General features: G+C 37.0%; 1 protein-coding gene across 1 annotated transcript in view; it reads left to right on the top strand.

Annotated features, from left to right (window-relative positions):
• The window catches only part of oxct1a (3-oxoacid CoA transferase 1a), a 217,031-nt gene that overhangs the window by 63,945 nt on the left and 137,209 nt on the right, over positions 1 to 15,877 (top strand). The window contains exon 7 of the mRNA XM_039758621.1: positions 5,611 to 5,671. Within this exon, the coding sequence (XP_039614555.1) occupies positions 5,611 to 5,671 (61 nt within the window). The remainder of the gene's footprint in view (positions 1 to 5,610; positions 5,672 to 15,877) is intronic.

Consider the following 15,877-nt stretch of genomic DNA (forward strand, 5'->3'; position numbering starts at 1 on the left):
CTCACAGACCTCTACAGGCTAGACAACGGCATCTTGACTGCCATTAGGTATCAGGATGAAATCCTTGGACCCATTGTCAGACCCTACGCTGGTGCAGTAGGTCCTGGTTTTCTCCTAATGCACGACAATGCCCGGCCTCATGTGGCAAGAGTATGCAGGCAGTACCTGGAGGATGAAGGAATTAAAACAATTGAATGGCCTTCACGATCCCCTGACTAAAACCCAATAGAACATTTGTGGGACATTATGTTTCGGTCCATTAGGCGCCATCAGGTTGCTCCTCAGACTGTACAACAGCTCAGGGATGCCCTCATACAGATCTGGGAGGAAATGCCACAAGACACCATCCGTCGTCTCATTAGGAGCATACCCCGACGTTGGCAAGCATGCATACAAGCTCGTGGGGGCCACACAAGATACTGAAAAGCAGTTTCGAGTAGCAGAAATTAAGTTTTTGAAAAATGGACTAGCCTGCCACATCTTCATTTCACTCTGATTTTAGGATGTCTACACAATTGAGCCCTCTGTAGGCAGAAAACTTTTATTTCCATTAAAAGACTTGGCATCCTTCTGTTCCTAAGACATTGCCCTGTCGTTATTTGTATAGATATCCAACTTCATATTGAGATCTGATGTATCTAATGTGTTTCTTTAAAGTGTTCCTTTAATTTTTGTGAGCAGTGTATGTATATGTATATGTATATATATATATATATATATATATATATGTATATATATGTATGTATGTATATATGTGTGTGTGTATATATATGTGTATATGTTTATATGTATATATGTATGGATATGTATATATATGTTTATATGTGTGTGTATGTATGTATGTATGTATGTGTGTATATACTATATATATATATATATATATATATATATATATATATATATATATATATATATAGTAGTGTGAAAAACTATTTGCCCCTTCCTGATTTCTTATTCTTTTGCATGTTTGTCACACAAAATGTTTCTGATCATCAAACACATTTAACCATTAGTCAAATATAACACAAGTAAACACAAAATGCAGTTTTAAATGATGGTTTTATTATTTAGGGAGAAAAAAATCCAAACCTACATGGCCCTGTGTGAAAACGTAATTGCCCCTTGTTCAAAAATCACCTAACTGTGGTGTATCACACCTGAGTTCAATTTCGTAGCCACCCCAGGCCTGATTACTGCCCACCTGTTTCAATCAAGAAATCACTTCAATAGGAGCTGCCTGACACAGAGAAGTAGACCAAAAGCACCTCAAAAGCTAGACATCATGCCAAGATCCAAAGAAATTCAGGAACAAATGAGAACAGAAGTAATTGAGATCTATCAGTCTGGTAAAGGTTATAAAGCCATTTCTAAAGCTTTGGGACTCCAGCAAACCACAGTGAGAGCCATTATCCACAAATGGCAAACATGGAACAGTGGTGAACCTTCCCAGGAGTGGCCGGCCGACCAAAATTACCCCAAGAGCGCAGAGACGACTCATCCGAGAGGTCACAAAGACCCCAGGATAACGTCTAAAGAACTGCAGGCCTCACTTGCCTCAATTAAGGTCAGTGTTCACGACTCCACCATAAGAAAGAGACTGGGCAAAACGGCCTGCATGGCAGATTTCCAAGACGCAAACCACTCTTAAGCAAAAGAACATTAGGGCTCGTCTCAATATTGCTAAGAAACATCTCAATGATTGCCAAGACTTTTGGGAAAATACCTTGTGGACTGATGAGACAAAAGTTGAACTTTTGGAAGGCAAATGTCCCGTTACATCTGGCGTAAAAGGAACACAGCATTTCAGAAAAGAACATCATACCAACAGTAAAATATGGTGGTGGTGGTGTGATGGTCTGGGGTTGTTTTGCTGCTTCAGGACCTGGAAGGCTTGCTGTGATAGATGGAACCATGAATTCTACTGTCTACCAAAAATCCTGAAGGAGAATGTCCGCCATCTGTTCGTCAACTCAAGCTGAAGCGATCTTGGGTGCTGCAACAGGACAATGACCCAAAACACACCAGCAAATCCACCTCTGAATGGTTGAAGAAAAACAAAATGAAGACTTTGGAGTGGCCTAGTCAAAGTCCTGACCTGAATCCAATTGAGATGCTATGGCATGACCTTAAAAAGGCGGTTCATGCTAGAAAACCCTCAAATAAAGCTGAATTACAACAATTCTGCAAAGATGAGTCGGCCAAAATTCCTCCAGAGCTGTAAAAGACTCATTGCAAGTTATCGCAAACGCTTGATTGCAGTTATTGCTGCTAAGGGTGGCCCAACCAGTTATTAGGTTCAGGGGCAATTACTTTTCACACAGGGCCATGTAGGTTTGGATTTTTTCTCCATAAATAATAAAACCATCATTTAAAACTGCATTTTGTGTTTACTTGTGTTATATTTGACTAATGGTTAAATGTGTTTGATGATCAGAAACATTTTGTGTGACAAACATGCAAAAGAATAAGAAATCAGGAAGGGGCAAATAGTTTTCACACCACTGTATGTATATATATATATATATATATATATATATATATGACAGAAACACTCATAACAGTGACAAAACAATTACATTGACAATCATGTTACGTTATTTTCAAAATGTTTCCTTTTCTTTTTCATTACTTCTTTAACACACTACTTCTCTGCTGCGAAGCGCGGGTATTTTGCTAGTTTCCAATAAAATTTTAAAAGTACTATGGAAAAAATCAAACAAGCTGTTGACAGGTAGTCCTCCCTCCATCTCACCTTAGAAAGGAGAGAAGTAATAGTATTAAAGTGAACATCCTTACTAAGTTGCCATTTCTATTCCAGAGTACCTCTATATACATAAACAGTCATTCTTGAAGAGTTTAGACTCAATTGTAACATCTTTCATCTCAAATTCGAAATGGCCACACATTCAAAAGCCATCTCTGCAAAGATCTAAAGAAAAAGGTTGTATGGCACTTACCTAACTTTTGTTCTGACTACCAAGCAGCAGAATATACACAGTAAAATCTTGGAGGCTGGCAGAAATTCATGAATTCTCACTGGCCTTCCCTGAAATAGAAAACAGGTCCTGTATTAAATCTTCCTTCTTCACCCGCTTTGTGTCTTCAATATTACATGTCGTCAATTTTCCAGTAATCCAGTCATCTAGCATTTACTTAAAATATGGAACCGTTGCAGGATATACACTCACCTAAAGGATTATTAGGAACACCTGTTCAATTTCTCATTAATGCAATTATCTAATCAACCAATCACATGGCAGTTGCTTCAATGCATTTAGGGGTGTGGTCCTGGTCAAGACAATCTCCTGAACTCCAAACTGAATGTCAGAATGGGAAAGAAAGGTGATTTAAGCAATTTTGAGCGTGGCATGGTTGTTGGTTCCAGACGGGCCGGTCTGAGTATTTCACAACCATTTCTAGGGTTTACAAAGAATGGTGTGAAAAGGGAAAAACATCCAGTATGCGGCAGTCCTGTTGGCGAAAATGCCTTGTTGATGCTAGAGGTCAGATGAGAATGGGCCGACTGATTCAAGCTGATAGAAGAGCAACTTTGACTGAAATAACCACTCGTTACAACCGAGGTATGCAGCAAAGCATTTGTGAAGCCACAACACGCACAACCTTGAGGCGGATGGGCTACAACAGCAGAAGTTCCCACCGGGTACCGCTCATCTCCACTACAAATAGGAAAAAGAGGCTACAATTTGCACAAGCTCACCAAAATTGGACAGTTGAAGACTGGAAAAGTCTCGATTTCTGTTGAGACATTCAAATGGTAGAGTCAGAATTTGGCATAAACAGAATGAGAACATGGATCCATCATGCCTTGTTACCACTGTGCAGGCTGGTGGTGGTGGTGTAATGGTGTGGGGGATGTTTTCTTGGCACACTTTAGGCCCCTTAGTGCCAATTGGGCATCGTTTAAATGCCACGGGCTACCTGAGCATTGTTTTTGACCATGTCCATCCCTTCATGACCACCATGTACCCACCCTCTGATGGCTACTTCTAGCAGGATAATGCACCATGTCACAAAGCTCGAATCATTTCAAATTGGTTTCTTGAACATGACAATGAATTCATTGTACTAAAATGGCCCCCACAGTCACCAGATCTCAACCCAATAGAGCATCTTTGGGATGTGGTGGAACGGGAGCTTCGTGCCATGGATGTGCATCCCACAAATCTCCATCCACTGCAAGATGCTATCCTATCAATCAATATGGGCCAACATTTCTAAAGAATGCTTTCAGCACCTTGTTGAATCAATGCCACATAGAATTAAGGCAGTTCTGAAGGCGAAAGGGGGTCAAACACCGTATTAGTATGGTGTTCCTAATAATCCTTTAGGTGAGTGTATTTCAAGGTAGAGAAGCAGTTATCTGTTGCTACTATAATTAGTTTTATCCAACTTCTCAAACCTGCTCAGTGTTTAAAATATGGAAAACCATTTGGATTGAGACAGTTAGAGATCTTTGTATAGGCATCTTATGAATGGTTATGCTTCAAATTTAGCTTTCTAACTACACAAGTTTTTTCTATATGCAGATTAGAATTTTTGTTAAAAGAAACCTGCCCAACGTTCCACAACATTTACCTGTATTGATCCCAGAAGTCATAATCTTTAGTCTTATAAAAAATTTGAACGAATCTACACTTCTAAGAGAGAAAGGAGCCTTTTAATTGGAATCTCAGAAAAAGAGTAGAACTCAGCCATACATAAAATAAACTCTGGCTCTGTATGCACCACACATTCCATAATTCATCTTAAGAACTTTCATTGGTCATTTTTTCTCATTTACAATTGCCCAAAATGTACCCAGGGGAAGACACAACCTTTGAACACTGCCAAGTTTCTTCAGCATCACTAGACCATATATTTTGGGAATACACTAGATTAACATAATTTTGGACCAACATCTTTCCATCCTTCTAAAACATTCTCAGTATTTTAATCACTCCTAATTCCTTAACAGTGGTATTTGATGTACTCCCTGATTGCATCAAAGTACATAGGGATAAATCTACAGTAATAGCCTATTCAACACTACAACAGTCAAAGCCCACCATATAACTCAGTGGGTAAATGATGTTCTGTATTATCTCAAATTAGGAAAAATCAAATTCTCTATTAGAGGATATGTCCAAAAATATTTAAAACATAGAGTCAGTTAATGCTGTATTACTTACTTAAGAATAAGCACGATGGGACTGCAATTGACTCTCTTACTCTTTTGTAAACAAACATATTGTAATTGGTTTCTGCCATGAAGAGAAACTATTAAAGATAATGAATATTTTACTAATTTTTTTATTATAAATGCTTTGAGGAGTAGTATATTTATGAAGTGTTTTGATTCTACATTAATTGATTTTATAGAAAGAACACAATTTGTGAAGCTTATACTTACCACAGGAGGTCACTATAACCCATTCATTGTTTTTCAAAGCCTGCATTTTTTTCTTCTTTTCAGAATTTTAACATTCTTTCAGTATTTTAGTGCTTTTTATATGAAGTTGAAGTTTACTTATTTCTCATGTGCATTTAAATTTTGCTTGTGTACTTTCATGAAAAATGCTAAGATTCATTTTATTTTTTTTCCCTATTTAGAAAAACTGCAAGAAATTTCAATCAGCCAATGTGTAAGGCAGCAAAGGTGACAATAGTTGAGGTATGTAAATCCCATCTCCTTTCCCCACCTTCCCATTTCCAGAGTTTCTGTGTGTATAGGTTTAAGAAAACGGTATCAATTGAACTTAATTTATTATTACGCATAGTACAGCTCTGAGGAGGTGATGGCTATGGCAGCAACAGAGCATCCTGCTCTTAATGCAATTTACAGTATACGCAGTGTGTATTAGTATTTCATGGTGCATATCTAGTTGTTGCTTAGCAAAGCAGACCCATTTGAAGTTGTTACATTAAAATAAAAATTGGTTAAATTGTTGTGGTAGAAGCTATGCAACATAAAAGATAATAGCTGTTGTTTCTGTGTCGTTTTATAATTATATTTCTGGTGTCAAGTAGACTGATAGTAATAACAGATTTAGAGGCTTGTTGTTATGTTTACATTAACTGTTTTCTTGGACTCGCTACTATTTGCTTCTTTTTTTTTTTGCATAGACCAATGGTTTTTAAGTTGAATTCTGGGGCACCCATGTGCCTGCAGGATTTAGTCCCAAGCAGTTTCTGATTTTAAAGGTACTTGTACCTTAATTAAGCAAACTTTCCCAGTTTTTTTTTTTTTGGTATCAATCCATAAATCTGCGGTGGGCTGGCGCCCTGCCCAGGGTTTGTTTCTTGCCTTGTGCCCTGTGTTGGCTGGGATTGGCTCCAGCAGACCCTCGTTACCCTGTAGTTAGGATATAGCGGCTTGGATGATGGACGGACGGATGGATCCATAAATTTCAAAACTGGATCTGCATTAGTGTTATTGTAATGTTGCAAGCATTTATGTGTGTTATTTGGGAATAGTTTACTGCTTTTTTGGTTTTAAGGTTTTCAATATCATTTGGTTTTTCTGGAACTTCTATCCTATTTAAATCCATATTTCTTAGTGAGCATTGTAGTGGGTTGGAACCTGAAGTAGATTCAGTCATTCAACACTCGTGTCTTTTTTCCTGGTGTCTAATCTGCTCATCTTTAATTGTCATTATTATATAATAAAAATAATACATTTACATTACAGAATAGCAAAGTATCAAAATAGTTAAACATTTAAAGCTGCTGCAAAGTACAGATGTTTCTAAATTTCTTAGAAATGTAAATCTCACACTACTGCACTTTTCTGAATGCAGAAAAACAGCAGAAAGAAAAAACAACTAACAAAAAAACTAGATTGGTTCATCGTGAAATTGCCCATTTATTGTGAAACTGGCTTGAACAGAAAACTGCAGCCACATGAGTTTTAAGACTAAGTCTTGAGTTTTAAGACTTAACTTTACATCCACTGGCTAGGGGTGTGTGATATTGGCAAAAAATAATATCTCTATTTTCTGGGATTTTGACGATAATGATTAGACAATATTTCGTATCCTAATGTGTTTCTAAAAGTCTAATTGGTCTAGCTTGGTCTTAATAATAGGATATTAATTGTAGCTTACTAATGAGATTAATGGAAACAACAGTTAAGGAAAATGGGTCTTATTTATTTACTTAAAAGTGAAGTAAAATAACACAAAACATTAAAATCACCAGTCAAAGTATTACTGAGATCAAACAGTGCAAGTATTAATAAACCATTTCAAAGTGGCCTACAGGATTTAATCAAAACATTGCACTAAGACCAACAAAACTATAATAATGAGAGCATTTTAAACAGACTCTTGCCCTTAACGTAAATAAGATATGAATCCAAAGGGAATAATGTATTAATCATAATTGAACTACAGGGCATGAACATTACAATCTGGATAAACTTAAACTCCTCTGCTGTAATGTGAATTGTGCAGCATATAAGGAAGAACAAAATCTACCATACTGTACTGTAGTGTAAAAATCCAAAGTTCTGTCAAATACTGCACAGGAAAAATCAAACTATATAATCTGTAAACAAGTTCTATAATATATTGCACACATATATAAAAAAACTCCAAACCTATAGCATTTTAAACAAATTACAAACTTCAAGTTCTGTTCAATATTGCAGAAAGATATCAGAAAAAAAAATTAAAAAATTTATACTGAGGAGACCTCATGTTGTGTGACAGAAACTCCAGTCTGTCCACAGCATCTGGCTTCAAAGCAGCAGTCCTGCGTGTTACAACATTTCCTCCAGGGATGCACAGGTAGGTTTTGTGGATGTACATCACTGTCCACCTCACATATCATCAAGTAGCTCTTGAACAGTGTGCAAGAGTAGTTTTTTTTTTTTTAAAGCTGCTAAAAGACTCCTTTTTTTTCTTTTTTGCCACCTCCCTTGTGTCATCACCTGCTCCAGCTTTCTCCATCATTGGGACGGGATTGAGTGGGACGGGGAGGCAGGGATCTTTGTGAGTGTTTTAAATAACAATAAGAAAAACGTGCTTTGGAATTGAGGACCCCGAACAAAGACAGCTTGCGAAATAAAATGCGCTCAATAGGCCTATGCTTCTTACGAGAATAAAAATAATCTGCTCAAACAAATTATATCATTTGTTTGAACAGATTGATAATTCATTCAAACTGACTTTCATTCAAACTGACTTTTTTTTTAACTTACACTTGCGGGGCTCTGTACTAGATTAATTTCACTTTGCAGATGGTGAAACAAATTAGTTGTCATACTGTCTTTAATGGCAAAATTTTTTCCGACATAGTTTGCAGATTGCTGTCTTTTAAGCAACATTAGTCTTTTCAAAGCCAAGCCACCTCCATGCTATAGAGGATAATCCACATCTTGCAGTTAAATCTAACAATGAAGATTGCAGCCACCTGGTGTTAATTGCTCATTCACTTTACTGACTGTGCGCTGACCGTGCATGTATGCGCAGTAGTCTATCCTGTTAGGTTACATGAGACATTGAATGTGTGGACTCTCAAGTCATGTTTTTGATTGTTTTTTGCAAAGTGAGTGACATACTCGATAATTTCAGCTCATACATTGTTAAAACATCAATCAAGAAATTACTGTAGACAATACATATTGTACATTCCTACCCCTGGCATAGGCTGTAGGATGGAAATGTGTGTAGCACTGATTTGCAAATATGCAGTATCCATCTTTATATAGTGTTCTTTTTCCAGTGCACTACAGAGCTTTGTACACCTTTTCCTATTTCTGGTAAAGTCATGTTAAGTGTGTTTTGTGCAACAAGTAGAATAAAAACTAATATATCTACCAAAAGGTTTTGACATGGAAAGGTATATATAATAAGGAGGCATTTTGTATTAATATAATAAAATCCAAACATGGTTAGTATTTTTTTCATTTTAGAAAGCCAGTAGTTTGTGTATGGGTTGCATATCTGCAGCAATAAAAATGATTTTCAGAGAGTCCCTCGAGGTGTAAAACAAATGATAGAGAGCATCACATCAAGAGAAATCTTGTGAACTGTTTGCATTTTAACATCCCTAGGTAAAACATTTGAAGTATGATTGATTTTAAAAATACAAAATAATGACTTTTTCTCCAATTTAGAAGACAACTCTGCTGGATGTAAATGTACAGTGGATTCTGAAAGTATTCAGGCCCCTTCATGTTTTTTCACATTTTGCTATGTGTTAGCTTTATGTTAAAATCATTAAAATGTATTTTCCTCCTCATCAAGCAACTTTCAGTACCTAGGAAGGACAAAGTGAAATCAGAATTTTAGGAATGTTTGGAAATTTTATTAAAAATAAAAAAACTTGAAATATCACTTTGGCATAAGTAATCAAAGCCTTTGATATGACACTTGAAATTAGGCTCAAGTGCCTCCCACTCTATTGATCATCATTGAAAGGTTTATGCACCTTGTTTGGAGTTCACCTATAATCATTTCAGTTGATTGGAAATAATTACGAACACCACACATCTGTCCATATAAGCTCCTATAGTTGACTTTGTGTTTCAGAACAAAAACCAAGCCATGTGGTCGAAAAACTGGCCTGCAGAACTTAGAGATAGGATTGTGCCTAGGCTCAAATCTGGGGAAGGCTACAAAAATTGATGCACCAGTGGCCTTCATAATTCTTAAATGGAAGAAGTTTATAATAACCACCTCTTTCTAGAGCTGGCCACCCAATCAAACTGAGCATCTTGTGGAAGGTAGGCCATAGTAAGAGAGGTGACCAAGAACCCGATGGTCACACAGAACCTGTGTGGAGATGGCAGATATTTTCAGAAGGACAACCATCACTGCAACATTCTACCAATCTGGGCTTTATGACAGAGTGGCCAGACAGAAGGTTCTCTTCAGTAAGAGACACATGGAGTCCTGAAAAGAAACCTTAAAGTCTCTCAGACTGTGAAAACAAGGTTTTCTGGTCTGATGAAGATTAGTGTCATATCTGGAGGAAACCAGGCACCACTCATCACCTGTGTAATTCTATTCTCCCATTGAAGCATTCTAATGGCAGCATCATGCTGTGGTTTGTTTTTGCAGCAGAATATGAGAGACTAGACAGGGTGAAAGGAAATCTAAATGAAGCAAAGTACAAAGATATCCTTAATGAAAACTTGCTCCAGAGCACTCTGGACTTAACATTGAGTTGTAGGTTCTTCCAACAGGAACAGTGACTCTAAGCATAAAGCAAAGACAACACAGGAGTGGCTTAGGGACAACTCTCGGAACATTCCTAATTAGCTTAGAAAGGGCTTGGACTTGAACCTAAACGAACATTTCCGGAAAGACCTGAAAATAGCTGTCTACTGATGGTATCCATACAACCTGACAGCACTTGAGGGGAGCTGGAGAAAAGAATGGCATTAAATCCCCAAATCATGGTGTGTGAAACTTGTCACAACATACCCCAAACAACTCGGGTGTAATTCCTGACAAAGGTACTTCAGCTAAGCACTGAGTAAAGGGTCTTAATATTTGTGTCAATGTAATATTTTAATTTTTCATTTTTAATAAATTTATAAAACCCTGATTTTGCATGGTCATTCTGATATATACTGAGTGTTGTTTAATTTGGATATAAAAATGAATTTATTGATTTTAGGTGTCTGAGTACTTTCTGAATACACTGTAAACTGAACAAAATTACTTGGCCTCATAGCTTTCTAGGAGCACTGCCTTTATTCATCCTTTGATTAAAGGGGCTTAGTCTTGATGTGATTACAATAACTTCATTAACTCTTTCTGACCTAAGCTTCAAAAATCTATTTTATAGTATTTTTACTATAATGATATTTCACCCTAACATTAACCTTTTTATTTCCTTTGATTCATTGTAAACTTGTCTTCCCATTTATGTCGGTTATGAATTTCACTATATAGTATAAAATTGTGAAAATGAAATAGAATTTTTGATAATTTTGTTATTAAAACAATGTGAGCACACAGAATGAATTAAATTGAATGGGAAAAATCAAATATATTTGAACTGATAGAATATTCTCCAGGTACAGTTATGTCCAGTTTGTGTAGCTCAACCTGATTTTTTCATTGTCTTCAAACCATATCCTTACATTTGACTTGAAGCAAAAGTATACATTCAGCTTTCTATTCATTCTGGGCAGACACTATGCAAAAAAATATTCTTCTTCATTCGGCTGCTCTTGTTAGGGGTTGCCACAGTGGATCATCTTTTTCCATATCTACCTGTCCTCTGCGTCTTGCTCTGTTACACCCATCACCTATATGTCCTCTCTCACCACATCCATAAACCTTCTCTTGGGCCTTCCTCTTTTACTCTTGCCTGGTAGCTCTATTCTTAGCATCCTTTTCCCAATATACCCAGCATCTCTTCTCTACACATATTCAAACCTTTGCAATATTGCCTCTCTGACTTTCTCTCCAAACCCTACAACCTGAGCTGACCCTCTAATGTATTCATTCTTAATCCTATATATCGTTGTCACACCCAATGCACATCTTAGCATCTTTAACTCTGCCACATCCAGCTGTCTCCGTCTCCAACCCATATAACATAGCTGGTCACACTACCATCCCGTAGAACTTCCCTTTCACTCTTGCTGATACCCGTCTGTCACAAATTACTCCTGACACTCTTCACTACCCATTCCACCCTGCCTGCATTCTGTTTTTCACCTCTATTTCACAGTCCCAGTTACTCTGTATTGTTTATCCCAAGTATTTAAACTCATCCGCTTTTGCCAACTCTACTCCCTGCATCCTCACCATTCCACTGAACTCCTTCTCATTTACACACATGTATTCTGTCTTGTTCCTACTGACCTTCATTCATCTCCCCTCTAGAGCATATCTCCACCTCTTCAGGGTCTCCTCAACCTGCTCCCAACTCTAGCTACAGATCACAATGTCATCAGCAAACATCATAGTCCATGGGGACTCCTGTCTAATCTTGTCTGTTAACCTGTCCATCACCATTGCAAATAAGAAAGGGCTCAGAGCTGATCCCTGATGTAATCCCACCTCCACTCTGAATGCATCTGTTACTCCTACTTTGATACCTCGCCACTGTAACACTTTCCTCATTCAAATCCTGTACCACTCTTACATGCTTCTCTCATTCATATTCTGTACCACTCTTACATACTTCTCTGCCACTCCCAACTTCCTCATGCAATATCACAACTCCTCTCGAGGCACCCTGTCATATACATTCTCCAGGCCCACAAAGACTCAATGCAACTCCTTCTTGCCTTCTCTATACTTCTCCATCTACACCCTCAGAGCAAACATCGCATCTGTGGTGCTTTTTCCTGGCATGAAACCATACTGCTGCTCACTAATCATCACCTCCCTACTCAACCTAGTTTCCACTACTCTTTCCCATAACTTCATGCTGTGGTTCATCAGTTTTACCTCCCTATAGTAACTACAGCTCTGCACATCCCCCTTATTCTTCTTCTCCACTCCTCAGGCATCCTCTTACTTTCCAAGATTCCATTAAACAATCTGGTTAAAAACACCACTGCTCTCTCTCCTAAACACCTCTATGCTTCTACAGGTATGTCATATGGACAAACAGCCTTTCCATTCTTCATCCTGTTCAGAGCTGTCCTTACTTCCTCCTTGGTAATCCATTGCACTTCCTGATTCACTCTCTCCACATCATCCAACCTTCTCTCTCTCTCTCATTTTCTTCATTCATCAGCATTTCAAAGTACTCTTTCCATCTGCGCTCCTTCCTTGTGAGTATGTTTCCATCTTTATCCTTTATCACCTTAACCTGCTGCACATCTTTCCCAGCTCTGTCCCTCTGTCAAGCCAATTGGTACAGGACCTGTACAAAAGCAAAAATTAAGCAAGCAAACTGATAAAAATATATAAATAACTTAAACATATCATCTGTGTTTTAGATGCAGTTGCTGGCAAAAAAGACCTTGTTTTACTCCACATTGCCTGGCAAAAATATTTACAGGCAAATGCTACTGTTGTGAAAGTTTTCTTGCAGGAATTTTGTATAAAAATACAAAGCCATCACTACCAATAAGTCACTCTGGAGAAAGTTATACTCTAAACATGGCAGTGACACCTTGGGCATGCTTACTTAGGAAATGCTGGCACTATTTCAGGATGGTTGTCAAATGTCTTACTTAAATCTGGATGGCAAAAAAAGAAGAGTCTTCCATATATTTTTAGGCCAAAACGTTCTTAGTAAGCTAAATGAAATGCCTTTGAATGGCTGATACTGACATCAATCAACTTCAAAAGCTTCCTTGTGCATAAGAATATATTGTTAAAATGTTTGGAATATTTGCTTTTACATAACATGTTTAACTAGTTTTATATATCAAAACTGTGTTAAGGTAAACAATACTGTTTTTTTACAGTTTTTTTGAAAAAGACTAATGTAATATGCAATGTGTATTGTGAAGGTGTACATGAAAGGTACTTTAGCATCTTAAAGTTATTTTTTATTGGTGGACAAGGTAATCCTGGAAATGCCTAAATAATGTTCCTGAATTTACTAACCTTTTGTACACGTGTACCAAGCAACACTTGCATCTGTAATCCTTACTAAGAGCTGCCTACCTTTTTGAAAGGATTTTAACAATTAACCTTTGAATACCTTAACAGTGGCTGAGATCCATCTTGCTCTCCATGTTCCCCCAATGCAAGGGCTAAATCATTCCTAACAGGGACTGGTTACACTAACATAGTTCCAAGAGTTCTAATACCTTTTTAGTATTTGCTTTTATATTTTGTAAGAATAAAGACCACAAGACATTGCGAAGGTTTGGGGCAGCCACCCGTATAATTGTTCCCGGCTGCAAAACTTCTTAATCATTAGATCCATGTTCACACAACTCAGTCCAAAACAGAACCAACTCAATATTCACAAGATCGCGGCATTAAAGGCCATTACAGGAAGTGATGTCATCGGGACCGGAAGTGATGTCGTTGGGTGCCCCATAGCCGGGCGGGATTTCCCTAGAATGGTCTCTTAAGAGATTGAAAGAAAGAATCAGTGCACTTCGCCACCCCCTGGTCCGGCGTGGAATTACATGTATTCAAGCCCTTTAGTTGTTTCCTAAACATACGTGTGTGACAATTTGCACATCTCCCAATATTCATCAATCTTAACTGCATACATCACAATGTACTCTTGTTCTTGAAAAACATTTATTCATTCCTTTGTGTCATCATCATGTAAAACTGTTTAAATACATACTACCAAAAAATAATGCTAGCTTTCCCTTATGGGCTCTACAGTACAGTCTTATTTACACAATGTAGCCTCTTAAAAGCTGCATCTTCCTAAATTAATCATAATATTCATACAAACTAAATATTAAAAGTGTTGTTTAACAGATTACAAAAAAGCACTATTTTTTCACCCCACTGAAAAGACCATCTATAATAAAGGAAGCTGTAAATAAACATGCTCTCAGTCAAATAGGAACAATAACTTCTATACATATTGTTGGATACATCACATTCTATAGTTTTTTGTGTGAATTGAAGTGTTTTGATAGAGGGAACTAATCTATAATAAAAATAAAAATTCTAAGGATGTGGCAAACATGTTGGCTGTGTCAGTACTGAAATGCTTGGACAGAGGATTAAACACATTTACCTACACTTCCAGGCATTTTCTCCTTTAAATCTAACAAATTTTGACATAGAAGAAATCACCACTGTATGCTACTTAATTTTGATTATAATAGCTTTATATACAGAACTTCTAAGAGCAAAGCTCATTTCATTTGTTATTTGCCATTTTGATTAGCTACATGGACAACATTTCATAGTCAGTCTGAAGTAACAATACAGAATATTGTATTAATTCCTAGAGTTCTGACCAGCCCTACTGGGATAGTCTACTGCCTATGTAACTTGAAACTTAATTTAAAAGGATGTTTTAGACTTGGCAATTCATACAAAAATTAACTGGCTGTAGGATTATGGATAGTAATCTTTAATGGTTCAGTTTAATAGCTTTTCAAAGCTGAAAATAACATGTATTTTCCTGGGTTATCACTTTTAGTTATCAGATACAGGCCTACTGTTAATTATCAGTGAAAAGTATGCATTTCTATAGTTATAATGGTATGTCTATCCCGCAGTTCAATTTTCCTAAAGGCTATTTAGTATAATTAAATGGAGTTGCATAATCATGTTCAGTATAATTCAGCCATCAATTTTCGGGCCGCTCACAAATTAAAGAAGAACTTGAATTGAGCAGCCAAGCATAGAAATCCACATGTAAGACATATTTAATTCATAAGTCTGCTACAGTATTGGTTTTCTTTGTAGCAGTTAGTTAATAATTAGATTGGATTTGGCCCTACAGTATGCTACAGTTAGCCATACATTTGTGCAAAGCAAGTAAAGTTTAAAATGAATGATGGCTTACTTCACTACACATACTATATTCCTGTTGCTTGGTTAAAAAATATGCTCTTTCTAGTATACTGTACATATTTGGAACAGATGGCATGATCATCCTCACCAAGATAATATTGGAGAAAATGTAATTTGTATTTGTATTTTAGCTTCTCTTTCCTTGCAGTTATAGAGACTAGAAAGAAACTGGAGAGCAGAGTAGTAAATTGCTAGATAACAGTCTGGCTTGTATCATTTTGCACACAAGAAAAAAGACAAGCATGGTGAATACAGTAAGGCTCTGGGTGTCTGATAACAGAACTAGTTACTTTACTCAAGCAGGGCTTCTGTACAAGTTCTTTTTCATTTTGTAAGGGCATTTATACAGAACATGCCATTCTGTACTATTTCTTTAGGGGAGTATTCTATAGGTAAACAGTTAATACTGAGAGAGATTTAAAAATAAAAATACCAGTTTCAAAATGGCACTGATT

The sequence above is a fragment of the Polypterus senegalus genome, chromosome 7 (assembly GCF_016835505.1).
Source record: "Polypterus senegalus isolate Bchr_013 chromosome 7, ASM1683550v1, whole genome shotgun sequence".
In the NCBI taxonomy this organism is placed as follows: Eukaryota; Metazoa; Chordata; class Cladistia; order Polypteriformes; family Polypteridae; genus Polypterus; species Polypterus senegalus.